The 15399-nt window shown below is 42.0% G+C and overlaps 1 protein-coding gene across 5 annotated transcripts in view; it reads left to right on the forward strand.

Annotated features, from left to right (window-relative positions):
• Positions 1-15399, forward strand: part of slc8a4b (solute carrier family 8 member 4b) — a 136370-nt gene that overhangs the window by 66910 nt on the left and 54061 nt on the right. For 3 of the 5 annotated variants that reach the window (XM_085137862.1, XM_085137889.1, XM_085137870.1), the window contains exons 4-12: positions 125-277; positions 372-599; positions 716-1129; positions 2883-2897; positions 4187-4297; positions 4377-4529; positions 8047-8143; positions 8386-8577; positions 10752-10944. In XM_085137862.1, coding sequence (XP_084993988.1) covers positions 125-277; positions 372-599; positions 716-1129; positions 2883-2897; positions 4187-4297; positions 4377-4529; positions 8047-8143; positions 8386-8577; positions 10752-10944 — 1556 coding nt within the window. The remainder of the gene's footprint in view (positions 1-124; positions 278-371; positions 600-715; positions 1130-2882; positions 2898-4186; positions 4298-4376; positions 4530-8046; positions 8144-8385; positions 8578-10751; positions 10945-15399) is intronic. The other 2 variants (XM_085137878.1, XM_085137900.1) reach the window with 1 other exon arrangement.

Raw genomic sequence — 15399 nt, forward strand, 5'->3', positions numbered from 1 at the left:
TGAATATTCTTTGAATTGTTATTAGATTGCACTATAAGTTTCTGATATTGGACCACTAATAGGTAACCTGTATAAAACTAATAAATCCAGTATTACTTCTTTCTTTACGCCCTCTCCACTCCAGGTGATAACCTCCCAGGAGAAGGAGATCACCATAAAGAAGCCGAATGGTGAGACCACCACAGCCACCGTGAGAATCTGGAATGAGACTGTTTCTAATCTCACTCTAATGGCCTTGGGTTCCAGTGCCCCCGAGATACTGCTGTCTGTTATTGAGGTCAGTGCAACATGAGCCTGCAGGCTACACGTCAGATTAACTGATAGAGAATGTAATGGAAAGACAGTAATCTTATTTTCACCTCCAACTGCAGGTGTGCGGTCACGGTTTTGAGGCTGGTGATCTAGGTCCCAGCACCATTGTGGGCAGCGCTGCTTTCAATATGTTCGTCATCATCGCTCTGTGTGTGTATGTGGTCCCCGACGGAGAAACGCGCAAAATCAAACACCTTCGGGTGTTTTTTGTCACAGCGGCTTGGAGTATCTTCGCCTATATCTGGCTCTACCTGATTCTGAGTGTCTTTTCCCCTGGAGAGGTGGAGGTGAGGACAGTTTTATGTAAAAACTGCTGAAGTGTAAAGAAAGAAATCACTGGGATGAAATAAGAGGAGGAGAATAAAACAGAAACGCTTTTAACCACATCTCTTCTCTCATTCAGGTGTGGGAGGCAGTGCTTACTTTCCTCTACTTCCCACTCTGCGTGGTCCAGGCATGGGTGGCCGATCGCCGCCTTCTCTTCTACAAGTATGTCCGTAAGCGTTACCGTGCCGACAAGAATCGGGGAATCATCATTGAGACAGAGGGTGGGGCTGATGGAGGGCTAGGCATGGATGGAGGAGGAGGGGGTGGAGTGCTGGGTCCAGGGGGCTTCACCAAGATGGACATGCTGGAGCTGGACGGACAGATGGCGCTGAACTGTCACAGCGGGATGGATGGAGGCATGATGGAGGATGGAGGAGCAAAGGACGATGAGGACGAGGCTAGGAGGGACATGGCAAGGACGCTAAAGGAGCTGAAGCAGAGGCACCCGGATAAAGACATGGAGCAGCTGATTGAGATGGCTAATTATCAGGTTAGCAGCACCCAATCCCATTGATGTCTAAGCTTTGGAAGTCATGACTATATCAGATTTCCACCACATGATTATCACGATTCAAATAACTTTCTAAAACCATATACAAAGAACAGGTTCATTGGCATTTAATAATAAGCAGGATTTTATAAAACAGTAGTAGCTATACACTTTTGCCTTCTTATACATGGTATACAGCCTAATAACCAGTACAACATCATCTGCACTCACTGGCCATCCCATTTGGTACACCTGTTCAACTACTCAACGCAAATATCCAATCAGCCAATCAAATGGTACTGTTCTAACACCACAGCCTACCTGAGGATTGTTGCTGACTATGTCCTTTCCATTATGATCGCTGGCTGCTTCCAGTAGGATAACACAACACGTCACAAAGCTCAAATGGTCTCAAAACGCTTTCTTGTACATGACAATGAGTTCACTGCAATCAAATTGCCTTCACAGTCTCCAGATATCTCAATCCAACAGAGCATCTTTGGGATGGATGCAAATGTGTGATGCTATTATTATGTTATATGGGCCAAAATCTCTGAGGAATGTTTTGAACAAGTTGTTGTTGTCCAACCCAAGACTAGCAAAGTGTATCCAATGACATGGCCATTGACTGTATATTAGAGTGTCAAAAAATAGTTGCTAATGCTGGAATATTCTCAGTATTAATATCTTATTATTATTATTATCTGTAAGTACTGATTCATTTTTTAGATGCCATGATTGTCATCAATGCTAATATATCATGACCCCTATTAATACTTTTTTAAATCAACTTTGACAACTTGTTAAATCAAGTTAAGAAGTTTTGCGGTGTTACAAACAGAGGAGTGATTAGCTTAGCTCAGGCTAGCATAAGCTGTAAAGCAACCCCCCCTAGTTTCTGTTGAAAATAACTTCCACTAGAAATGTTGTAGTTTTACAGAAAATTACACAGAGACTGATTTCATTTAGACTATGAAAGATGAGATATGTTTGTGCTGATATGGGGTAGTTTTGGAGGTGCTAGTAAATATAAAGATAAAAGCTAGCAACCAAAAGCTAATAGCAATAGCAAAATTTCAATAGTTCTCTCACTTCCATTCTTTAATTCTTAGACTTTTGCCATATCATTATTTCAATCAATTTCCAGATTTTCTATCTAAACCAGTAGCACACGATGAGATATGTATGTGCTGGTATGGGAAAGTTTTGGAGGTGCTAGTAAACATAAAGATAAAAGCTAGCAACCAAAAGCTAATAGCAAATAGCAAAATTTCAATGGTTCTCTCACTTCACTTCTTTGATTCTCAGACTTTTGACATATTATTATTTCACTCAATTTCCAGATTTTCTATCTAAACCAGTAGCACACGAGCAAACGTGAGTCATATTCCATATGTTACTCTTCTGAGGGTGATAATGACTCAGAAATGGTGCTATGACACATTCAGTGTGGCTTTGAAAGTAGAGGAAGGTGCAGTTCCCCGAGGAAACAGCACAAAGTTACAAAGAGGAAAATCTATAACGTTTACGGCAGTCTCATTCAATCAAACACAGTTCACATAAACTAAAAACATTAGCAAGTGGTTAATTGAGTTGGCTGAGCATCAGCTAGCTACACACATTATCTCAGTCTCTCTCAGCTTAACACACAGTAAAACTGTTTTATTAAGTGTTAATTAAACCAGTGTACTGAGTTGAAGCTGTCTGTTGGCTTGACTGACACCAGGAAAACCTTCACCCCTCTGCCATCCAGGTGATTTTTTGCCCGGTAAGTTACATGAAAGCTAAATATATTAACATGAACGCCCGTTCTGGACCCTGGAAGCCTTAAAAATATTGACTTGCGGTAACATTGCTGCCTTTTTTTCTCAGCGATTGAGTTAATCTTTAAAGAGATGTAGCTAAATGCTTTGCTGAGGAACTTAAGCGGGCCTCAAGTTAATATTTTTTGGGGAGAATTTAGATTTGTGATGTGTTGGTTGTGATACCTTAAGCAAAATTTGTTCAAAATTTAACTCATAGTTAAATTTGGCATTTTGTAACCACATTTTAGCGGTCAGCGCACACCCATACTCCTCTCTGTTATAGCAGTTGCTCACACTTTATTTGGCTCATTAGAGATTCCTCTTTTTTATGCAGCACACACATTTCAGCTGTAGAAGCTGTCTCTGCTGCTCTCCCTTTCTCTGCTTTCCCACCAATTCCTTCCTTTGCCTCCTCTCCAACTCATTTCTATGTCTTTGGTTTCGGTTTTGAAGGAGGGGAGGGAAGGAGCTTGGCGGGCCAAATGTGCACTGGTCAGCTCCCAGAGGTTTGTTTGCTTTCAGGCCTCCCTATCCCTGCAGCTACTCCCTCCAGTCCGTGCTGTAAATAAGAATGACAGCTGCCCTGTAGATTAAACTTGACTTGCTAAATTTCAGTTCTTGCGGTCATAATGAATCACTGAATGTAAAATGAAATTGCCGTCATGGGATATGGAGCTGGGTGATCTTATGCAGCAAAAACCCAAATCAGTTTCTTAACTAAACACTTACTTATTCCTTCTATCTAAAGATTCTGTCAGCTCACTTCCATTAAATTTGAATAAATTGCAGCGTTCTCGGCTCTGAGGCCACATTTAGTCTAATGATCTCGCAGCTACAGTGGCCACTTTGTTCATTTTCAATTTAGTGGATCGTTGGGATAATACACCACTATTGAGCCATACGTTTTTATTAAAAGCGCTCCTTATAGATTGATAAACCTCATTAGAACCAAAGTTGGCAGTGAAGAGAGCAGCAACCAAAGCCTGAAGTTATTACACGAGAAAAGAACGTTAAATGATTCTTTGTCAGTATTATTGCACTGATTTAGTTTGTCTGTCTTCAGACAATCTTTCTGGAAATGTCAGGGGATCTGCTGTTGACCTTTGACACTGAGTTGAATGGCGGTGTAGGATCTCCCAGGAGAAAATTCTCAGATTGTAGCTCTCTCTTTAAAAGTGATTGTTTTCATAAAAGCACGGCTGTTTGGGCCACAGCAAATTAAATTAACATGAAACGGTTTATTGTTGATTAGGTCCTAATGCAGCAGCAAAAGAGCCGAGCATTTTACCGCATCCAGGCAACCAGGATGATGATCGGAGCAGGTAACATCCTCAAGAAGCACGCTGCTGACCAGGCCCGCAAGGTGAGGCACGCACTCTATTTGCCTTTCTCCATTATATTACATTTGAAGCTACTGGGACATTGAGCGTGTTTTTTCTCAGGTGGTAAGCAGCCATGAGACCCAGGCCCAGGAGGATGACCCTCACACCATCAGGATTGAGTTTGAACCCTCTTTGTATCAGTGCTTTGAAAACTGTGGTTCCCTGAAGCTGACTGTTGGCAGACATGGAGGTGACCCTGGAGTTACTGTCAAGGTGAGTGCACGGGAGGGATGGACAGTAGATCATGAATAAAACTGAGTGTGTGTGTGTGTGTGTGTGTGAGTGTGTCTTTAAGGGAAACAAGTCTTGCAGAGTCTCATGCAAATAAAAGCAGACAGCAGAGACAGCAGAGAAAACAACAATATTCTGTGGGCTGACTTCCCTGACACCTTTTTCTATCTTAAGCAGATCTTGTGTCATGTGCTCACCTCCAGAGGCTTTGAACACCTTTGTTTTTCTTTCCTGGTTGGATAAAGGCAGAGAAGTGGGTGGCAGAGGAGAGTAGCTGAGAGGCACCAGAGAAAACACCTTCATCTCCAGATTTCTAGTTTCTGGCTCAGGTTGTTACTCAAAGAAAGCGCACATCCTTTTGCAAAGGCTCATTGATCTCAGACTTAATGGTGGCTTAATGCTGGCTATGAATGAGAGCTCTCCCTGAATGAGAGAGTCTCCCGCTGAGTCTCTGTCAGTGGGCTGATATCTGATCTGCTCAGCATTACTACGTTTGCTTCGCAAGGCTGGCTCTCCTTTATTCTTCTTCTTGTTTACAAATTAAACTGTGATGAGAGATCAGTTTTCTGCTGGTGGCACGGCCTTAGTCAGCCGTCTGCTGAAGGATGCTTTGCAAGAGACAAAAGAAATATTATTTGTGTCATTTAGGTATTCTCAGACAGCTCCCTCGTATTGATGGCTGGGTCAATGAAAGTTAAAAGCGAATTACTTTGCACTCATACATTACTATCTAAAGGCTTTAAAGCACAGGAAAAAAACATCTACACAGTGCTTTTTCCTTTAAAAGATTTAGCAATGTTAGCACAAGGCAGGCCGTTCCCAATACAAGCATTGTTTTCAAAAGGACCAAAATGTGAACATCATGCTGCATTAAATAACCGTTAAAGGTAAGATTAAGCTGATCAACTCAATGAAAATGTTTACTGATGTAGACTTCAATACAGGAAGACTTGCATTGGTGGCCATTGCAAGAATGCAGGTTCACTTCTGTCACTCAGTTCAATTTAGAGATCCGGAGTTTCTGTTATTTTAACTTTGCACAAAAATTGAGTAAATTTGTGATTGCCAATTATTTCTTCTTTCTAATGATTCCTGGCAATGACTCTTATACGGTTGGAAAGCCTGTTTATTTCGCTTTAAAAAGTGACACATGTCTAAGAAAAATGCAGTTGTGGGTAGAGCAAAAGAGTTGACTATGTGGGTTGCACCTTTGAAAAAGTTGCCAAATCTTCTATGCTACTGCCAAACGGTTTATTCTGCTTTTGACTCTTGTTTTGACCCTGGTACCCCGGTGCTGATAATCAGGTGCCTGACTAGCAGCACATGTGAGCATGGACCTTGTTAAAGCGGTCACTTGGTGTCTGATCAAAGCATGCCATGTTTGGCTGATGTGGATAGACCCCGTGCCCTATCCAGGTAACCTCCAGCTGGTGTTCTGCAAAACTAAGCTGCAACATCATTTGGAGTGATCCCTCGTACCATTTCCAGGCAACCAGGAAATTGAAGGTCTAAACTGAAGAGGTGATGGCAGAGACAGGCTACCAAGTGGGCATCAGCAGATATGAACTGAAGGCACTCTTCCAGGGTTTGCAGGATGATATGGCCGACCACGCTGGTGACCAGCATGAGGAGGATGTGCAAGGCTGCTGTGGCTCTGAATGGTGTGCCACATGCTACTGAGGCCCCCGTCTATTAAATGAATAAATTGTTAAATTGTCAGTATGTCTTGCCTCTTCAGGCTGCAATCATCCAATCCAATTAACGACAACAATCAAGAGTGAGTAGCAGAATAAGCTGGTTGATGTTGGCAGAGAGTATACTCAACTCTGCTGCTCAACCTACAAATGCATTTTCCTTACAAATGTAGCATCGGGGAAAGCATTGTTACAACAAATAAATAATCGGCCAAATCATGTTTACTTACTTTATGTGCTAAGTTTATATACAATTTATGATTGAACATTTGAAGCAAGTCAAAATATCAACTTTTAAGCAGATATGGTGGAAAAACTGTGTTTGCAAACTGTGGCTGTTTTCACATCCAGCATGCACAGTGTGATATTAGCAGCTCTTAGCAGCTCTGCTTGTAGCTACAACATGTACACGGTGCTAGTGTGATAGCAAGCTTTTATTAGCTGAGGGTGTTGAGGGTGAACTTGAAATAATTATCATTGTTTGAAGTCTTGAGTCACAGTTTGGTTCGATTAAGTTGGCAAAACATCAAAGTTTAGCATTACACAAAAGACAAACTGTGTTTTCTGTGAGTTAGGTGATGAATCACAGTGGACTTGTTACTATTAGCAACACTGTGAAGGTTTGAACAGTCATTTCAGCTGTTAAATTAAGATAAATATAATGTAAGTTAAAATGCGTCCCTTATATACAGATACTAGGGGTCTTATTGAGGGCACGTCTGTAGTGTTAAGTCATTAATTTGAACCCACTGCAATACAGCTCCAAAACAGTCATTCTCATCCAAGCAGCATGATTGACTGATAAGCTACCCCAATCTATCTTCAATCAATTTGTCACATGCAAAGTTTACACCTGCAGTGAAAAAACTGTCAAATGTACAATATAATGGGCAAGAGGGAAAAAAGACAGCTCTACTCATTCTGGGCTCCTTGTGGGAGGTCAGCAAGCTCCTCTGCACAGAGAGCACATACATACATAGTGCAAACAACTGCATGTCAATTTTGCAGTTGATCTAACAGTCCGTCACTGGTCTCTCAATCTCCCGTTGGAGAGCCGTGATCTTGTCCGAGATGTCATCAATTTTGCGCTCAAAGAGTATAGAGCATCTTGCATTAGAGGAAACTCAGCTCTTATATAATCACGGGCTGTGACGATATAACATCAGCCTAAAATGGAAAAAATCAGCTATCCACATATCTTAGAATCTCTTGAGTATTACCCAGCTTCCATTTAATCCCGAAAATATCATCCAACCATTGGATGCATTTAAAAATATATCACTTATACACATTTCATGAGGTGCTAAAAATAGAGCAGAGGCTAGGGATTGACTTCAGTAGCACTAGCAGCACCGAGTGACTGACACAGCTTTGCCTTCAAACAGAAAAAAATGGCTTTGAAGCCATTTGAACTAAATGCATTTTAGATATTTGGGTTCTAGTGTTGTCTAAATAAGAAGGAGGGGGGTAATTAACACAAAGCAGTTGAAAGGACAGAGAGAAAGGACAGGATACGTGGGAGGTTTTCTTATGTTATCTTCAAAGTCTTTAATATCGGCCTGTTTCTGACCAGAGGGCTTGGTTTAATGAAGCTGTTTTTCTTCTTCTCTCTTACCCTCTGTCCTCATCTCCCCAAATGCCTCTTCTTTGCTGTCCTCCTCTCTATCGCTCTCTCTCCCTCTGTTTGGCACTCTCCCTCTCCCTTTGTGTTTATGTGCCCTTTTCATATCTGCTCTCTTGTGTTTCATCTTGATGACTCTTTTTGCTCTCTCCCCATCACTCCTCTGTGTTCCCATCTCCTGCAGGTGGATTATCGCACAGAGGACGGTACGGCCAACGCAGGTTCAGATTATGAGTTTGCAGAGGGAACGCTGCTGTTCAAGCCGGGAGAAACCCTCAAAGGTAAAAAAAACAACACTGACTACAATAATTTCTGACATATTTTCAATAAACATGTCATTGAAACTGATGCTCAAATAGCAGAGGTCATCTGCAGCTCCTGAGGCAGATTTTCTTTCCTTTTTCTTTTTTTTTTTGCTAGTGATTTCACGGGGAAAAATGTAATTACATTAAAAATGTTAGCAAATTATTATAATTACTTTGCACCTGAGAGCAAGATGCTAAAATAACAATTATTTTCTCAGAGATCACAGTGGGCGTCATTGATGACGACATCTTCGAGGAAGATGAGTATTTCTACGTTCACCTCAGTAACCCTCGTGTCGTTGGCTATCCGGAGATTGGCACTGCACCTCTGGATGCCAGCGCTACCCCGAAAGCCGTGCTGGGTGACAACCACACTGCCACAGTGACCATCTATGACGATGATCACGCAGGTAAAAGGAAGCTTCACCTTACGTCACGTGGTGTCGTGATATTCAGACCTTAACACCTTAAAGTATTCAGTCTAAGATTCCTATGGGGAAAACCTGCCGCCGAATAATATTGTGGAGGGCCACAAGTGTCAAAATGAATTAAATAAATAATTAATTGTGTCATTAATTAATTAAAATAGAAATAATTGAATGATTACATATATAAATAATAAAATATCAAGGAATTCAATTTAAAACATTTACAAAATTATTTATTTCCAATTTTAATTAATTAATGACACATTTAATTAATTATGTAACGATCTATTTATTCAATTCATTGTGGCACTTGTGGCCTTCCATATATTTAGGCCACATCACACACTGGTTTGTGAAATTCTTTTTTAAAGCCTCAATTTTAGCATCCTGTTATTAGTAAACAACAAGTGACCATGTTTGGAGGAGACCCTGAATACTAGCTCAGGTTAGTTAGGTTAGTTGGCCAGACTATGCTAATGCTTTGTAACGTACAAGTGGGATACCAAAACTTCACTTGATAAAACCTGACAAGTTGACTTTGGGACAGGCTGTGAGTGCAATTAGCACCAACAAGGTGCAAAGTCCCGTTCACTGAATCAAGTTAACAGCAGTGGAGCCTAGCACACAATCATGTATCCAATAGAGCAGCGGTCCCCAGCCAGGGCCACTGTTACTGGTCCGTGAGTCGTTTGGTACCAGGCTGTGAGAGTTGAGGCTCAGGTGTGAAATCTATGGTTTTCAGGGTTTTTATCGTTAACATGGTCTTCTCCCATGTTATAGTTGTGTGTCTGATTTTGAAAGAAATATTACCATGGCGACCAGAGAGCATTAAGGGGCAGAGAGGAGGATGTCACTCTCAATGTTGGCGCATTTCAGGACGACCCCGCTAATAAAGTTAAACAATTACACAGTGAATTCGCGTTTATTATTATATTTACAAAAATACCACAGTTTTTGTCTTGGTTGTATCATTTTATTTTGTTGTATTTATCCGCGACACTTTGAAGGTCGGAAAATATTGTCTGACATTAAACGTGGCAAAAAAAAGTTGGGACCGCTGTGTTAGAGGACCGAACTGTAGAGGAGATTAGCCCCTGAAACTGCTGCTTGATGTACAGGGTGGGCCATTTATATGGATACACCGTAATAACATGGGAATGGTTGGTGATATTAAAGTCCTGTTTATCCTGTCTATGGTGTGAAGATACGAGATGTGCAGCACCTGAAACTACAGATACTGGATGCCTGTGCTGGCATTTCTCCTGCGGTGTTGCTATCAGTGTGTGAAGAGTGGGAGAAGAGGGTTGCATTGACAATCCAACACAATGGGCAGCACATTGAACACATTTTATAAGTGGTGAGAAACTTGTAAATAACTCATGAAAGAAGAAGTTACGTTGAAACCAAGCACACCATTGTTTTTCTTGGGAGATTACCAATAAGTTTGATATGTCACATGGCCCTCTTCCTATTGACAAAACAAAAGTTGTATCCAAGATGGCCGACTTCTAAATGGCCACCATGGTCACCACCCATCTTGAGGAGTTTGCCCCCTCACATATACTAATGTGCCACAAACAGGACTTTAATATCACCAACCATTCCCATTTTATTACGGTGTATCTATAGAAATGGCCCACCCTGTATATCTAAACATTTTGTAAACTGAAATTTCAATTCTCACTATTTCTTGGTATTTGATTCCACATTAGTCAAATAGACATATTTGTTTTGCGAAGCGCCTACCTTGTGCTTACACTGCAAAGTAGAACAGCTTTTTGCACCCTGTAAACCTGTGCTTTACTGCTATCAGGAGTCCACATGAATCTGTTGGTGTGCCATAGGTTGTCGCCTCTGGGTGTCCATAAAACAGCATCATTAGAAGGTGACAAAGAGCCCGTCCTTCCAGTGTTGCGACGTTTTTCTGCAATTTGAAAACATCCAGGGAGTTAAAAATGCAGGTGGATGAGTGGAGAGTGGGTGTTTACCCATTGTGTTTCATCCAGAGAGAGTGGGAAGTGATCTGCTATCCTCTTACTGTACAGTATATACCGTGCACCTCTGAGAGCAAGCTAGTGCGTGAGTGTGTAGGTGTTTGTCAAGCTTTTTAGTGTTTCTCCCCTGTGAAATAAATTCTTTCTTTCATTAATTCTTAGGCATCTTTACATTTGAAAGTGCCACTCAAAGGGTGAGTGAAAGTGTCGGCGTGATGGAGGTGAAGGTGCTCAGGACGTCGGGGGCTCGAGGCCTGGTCGCCATTCCCTATCGAACCTTGGATGGAACCGCTAAGGGAGGGGAGGACTACGAAATGGCTGCAGGCAAGCTGGAGTTTCAGAATGATGAGACCATGTGAGTACCTCGCTGTTGTCTGCATCACATTTCATCCACCTTTGACCACCGTCCTGGTGTATTTTTTACATTTTGCGGTTGGTGTGACATCATATGGAGATTGGGACATTAATGGATCAACAATGACGCCCTCACATTCCCTCTGTTTTCCTTCCTGTGATTGATTTCTACTCAGAAATTGCTGTGTAGGTTAATCAAGTATTCTGCTGTATAAATGGCTCTATTAGGTAGATAACAGTGTAATAATGTCACATTTCCAGGCAGGCTTCTCTGCATTAAATGCTTGCAAACACATGGGTGCACACATACACATTCATAAAATTGCTCTTGCGTCCTTGGGCGCATGCATTTTTAATATGCTGAAGTTAGCGGTGTTAAATTGACCAGTACATAAAATGGTTGGGAATGCAGTTTCTCCAACGCCACTCGGGGCCCATAAAGCAAGCCCTCTGCGTACGTGTGTGTAAGAGTGTGTGTGGTTTCACATATCTATATGTATGAGGACCAATTAGACTTTTAGATGTAAGCGTGAGGACATCTGTGCATAATTTAAGAATATTTTATTAGATTGACAAGGTTACAGTGAATAAGGTCTGAGCCAGGTGGTGTTATGACATCGGTGTGTTTTCAAAAGCTTTGTGTGTGTGTGAGGTTTAAGGTTAAACCTAGATTTAGGTTTTTGACCCTTTGGGGAATATTTGCCTTCAAAGTTCTGCTTGAGAAGAAAAATTATGGCTTTGGAGTTCAGATTAGAACTAAATGTTGGCTAAGGTGAAGGGCTGGTGTTCGATTTAGTGGTTTGCGATTGCATCAGATTAGAATTTACAAATGAACACAAACGTCTGACACCAGCAAACCTCTAAGCAGAGCGTCTTTAAAGCACAGGTCATAGCGTGTTCTTGTGCGTTTGGGACGGAGCGATGTGCTGATGGTGCAGTCACTGCTGCAAGGTCAGGGAGAGATGAAAGGGAGTGCGAGAGAAGATAAAGCAAAAGACAAGAGTTAAGTGTAATCAAACCATGCAAACTGTAAAGCTGAGGCAGTCTTCTGAGAGCTGCTGTTATATGAGCAGAGGACGTTAAATACAACGCTGGTATCAGTGGGTCTGAGACTGCAGCAGATCAGATTAGCTGAAAGTTAAACTATTGGTGGTGTGTTTGCTAAAGAGGATTAAAAAGATCACTTAGTAAAGTGTGTTTCAACCCTGAGAGATTGCAACTTTGTGGGTGAAGCATAAGCAGCAATGAGCGTCTTCCTCTGCTGGATGTAGATTAGTAATGAAGGGCATGTTTTTATGAAGCATCGGAGAATAACTCAGTGTATATATGGGAGTCATGGAGTCATAGTTAATGTATTTAATATACTTAAAGGAACTGCTAAAGATTGTGCATATAAACGACTGCTGCAAAAACAAAAAGCTATTGATTCTGATTCTGCTGATCTACATCAACCAACAGTGTATTTTAGTTAGTTTAGATTGCTAAAGCCAAAGTCGCACAAGCATAGAGACCAGTCAGTCATGCACTGGTAACCACCACTCGCTATGGAAAAGTGTTGTCCCAGATCAGTTGGTGAGTGGTTGCAGGAGGTTGTTTGCAAGGTGAAAATAGTCGCAAAAAACAAAAACGCTACGTCCAGTAAACCGAATCAACTTTTTGGGATTTCCTTAGCTTTTGCTACAGCTCTGTGGTTAGTTAGCAAGTGTCTGCTAGCAACCAAAGCACTTGCAAAAGAAGCTGAGATGCCTTCTGTGACTGAGACTGTGAGCTGAGGAGGAATGGAGACAGTGTATAGTTTGCATCAAATACAAAAGCAAAAGCAAAGACGCTGAGAGGCCTTGAAGCTGTTGCTTCAGACGAGCAGGGTGACTGCTGGGGAAAGGAGGGGATGGATCGATAATCCAATGTTTCCATGTATAGAAGTGTGAGCCAGCTGAGCGAGGGATATGCTGGTGAGAAAGCCCCTGTGGTAAATTGATCTATCCATCCTGGCGTCTCCCGCCTCGCTCCTTCTATTCTTCACCTCTGCATTTATTCCCCGACCCTAACCTTTCATTTCCTCGCTCTTTTCGCCGGTCAGCGCTTATAACTAATTTTTCCTTTGCTTTTTCTCAATGTGATATTGTTTTTTATACTTAAATAAGTCTATCCATCCACTTCTGATTCATTACTTTGGGTTTAAGGTGGCTCGATCTGCCCTCGTCATCAGTAACTGGCTCTTTCTCTTTACGGTTTTACCCCTTTTGTTCTCGTCTCACTCCCTCTCTCTCTTACTTCACTGATTCAGTCTGTGCTCACTTATTGTTCATCTTCTCTCGCTGCTGCCCCTCTCTGTGTGCTTTCTCTTTTCATCATTGTGCTTTTGAACTACTTGTCAAAAATCCTCCTGCACACTAATGTGAACCTGCTTTAATCTGCTGCACTCGTTTCTCCTTCTCCCCTCTGCTTTCTGCCTTTGCCTCATCACATTTCTGGAGTTCATCATGTTTTCTCCACACTAATCTCTCACATATTTTCCTGGCAGATTTTTAGATGAGTTTTCTCAAGCCCTCCTCCTGCTTCTCCACCTTTTCCTCATACCTCACCTCCCATCACTCTCCTCTCTCACTTATCCCTCGCTTCTGCGCACCTTTGACTTCTCTTCATTTGCATCTTGCTCCCCTCTGCCTTTCACCTTTTGCTTGTTTACATTGTCAGACTTTTCCTTCTCTTCTCCCTTCCTCTCGCTCTACCTGGCACCTTTATTTCCCTCCACCTTCTCTTCTTAATTACATCCTTCTCCCCATCTTCTCCAGCCAACACCGTAAGAACAGGGACTTGCTGCCAAAGCAATTCAGCTGGATCACAACCCAGACATAACTCAGTGTCCACACGCCTCCCTCCACTTCCTTGAGTTCTCCTCCAATCTGTGTAATTGTTTTGTTTACCCCCTTTCGCCTATATCCTGCATTTAAGCAACCCAACATTAATCTGTCATTCACGCTGTCTGCCGGAATGAGCTTTGCTTAAAGCTCAGGAAAACGGTAAAGTGGTGAGAGGAGGAGAACGGACTGAGACGGGGGAAACATGACGAAGGGCGAGTCAGGTGCAGCTGAAAAAAATCTTGTGGGAAATCTAAAAGTTGCTGGAGCTGAACTGACAGCGAAGTGAAGAGAAGGAAGAGGCGCTTCCACTCGATTTTATTATAGAAGAAAATGTAATGCTACGCTGAGCCCACAAAGGAAAAGTCCTTTTTTCTTTTGCCTCCCTACATCACAGATACTCCAAGAGGTCGTGCTGAAGGTGTCCGCTCTCAGAAGCCCAAGATGGAGCTTCCCTTTATTAAGCAAAACCATTTTTACACATTAATGTCAGTCGTGAGGAGAACTACTCAACCTGCACATCCTCTTAAAAGGAAGACGAAGAAGCAGCTTTCAGATTTCTGAAAATAACCCAGATGATGTCATCATTCAAACAGAAATCCAGCTTTAAAAACCGGGTGTGTGCCGCTTGAAGGAGCCTATCACGTATGAGGGCTCCCGCAGAAGCGAAGTGAAACTAAAACTTTAATGCAGCAAACACCTAAAGCTCTAGCGTTACACTGTAAAGTATGTGACAGGAGAAAAATGACGAATGTGGCCACATACATGCGTAACACAAAAGCGACCGTTTTAGCCAGTTCTTGTACCCGTATGGCATCACTTTCTGTGATGGAATACATCAGTGTTATGAGATACAGATGCACGTATCAATATTTAGATGTCTCAGTTCAATCAAGGCGTCGACTTAACAGCATAAGCAAGTCTGTGGGTGAGTCAAGTCGGACCTGAATACGCTGCTGTACAATTCACTCAGTCACATTCAATTAAACTTTATTCATGTTGCACCAAATCACAGCAACAGTCACCTCAGTATTGTAAGGTAAAGACCCTGCAATTGACTATGTGCACGTTAGCATATGCTACTTCCGGTGCGGAAACTCCTGTGGGGAGCTTTGTTTCCGGTGTCCTATTCGCGCCCTGTTTACGGTCCAAATCAAGTTAAGCAAGTGAATGAATCAAGCGGCGATTTACATTTCTATAGATGTCTCGGGCATTTACCCAATATATCTGTAAATGATGTTCATCGACTTGTCGATATTTATCCCCGCGCCTCAGAGCAAAAGAGAAAAGGGATTCAAATGTTATATTTCTCAGCTGTCCCTCGTTTATCGCAGGTGTTATGTTCTAAAAATAACCAGCGATAGGTGAAATCAAGTTGCCAGTTTTATTTTTTGAAGGTGCAAAACGTTTCGTGGACATCGTGGACATACAGTACTGCTCTTCAGAGTCACACTGCTAGCGATCGATGCAGCGATTCTGTATTGTACAGGAGAGACGTCAAGGAGGAGATCGTCTGCAGCGATCAGGACGCAGGACACAATGTGATGTAAAAAAAATAAGCATGCAAACTTGCACTAAAAAATCTGCGAAACAGC

Source organism: Neolamprologus multifasciatus, chromosome 3 (assembly GCF_963576455.1).
Source record: "Neolamprologus multifasciatus chromosome 3, fNeoMul1.2, whole genome shotgun sequence".
Classification (NCBI taxonomy): domain Eukaryota; kingdom Metazoa; phylum Chordata; class Actinopteri; order Cichliformes; family Cichlidae; genus Neolamprologus; species Neolamprologus multifasciatus.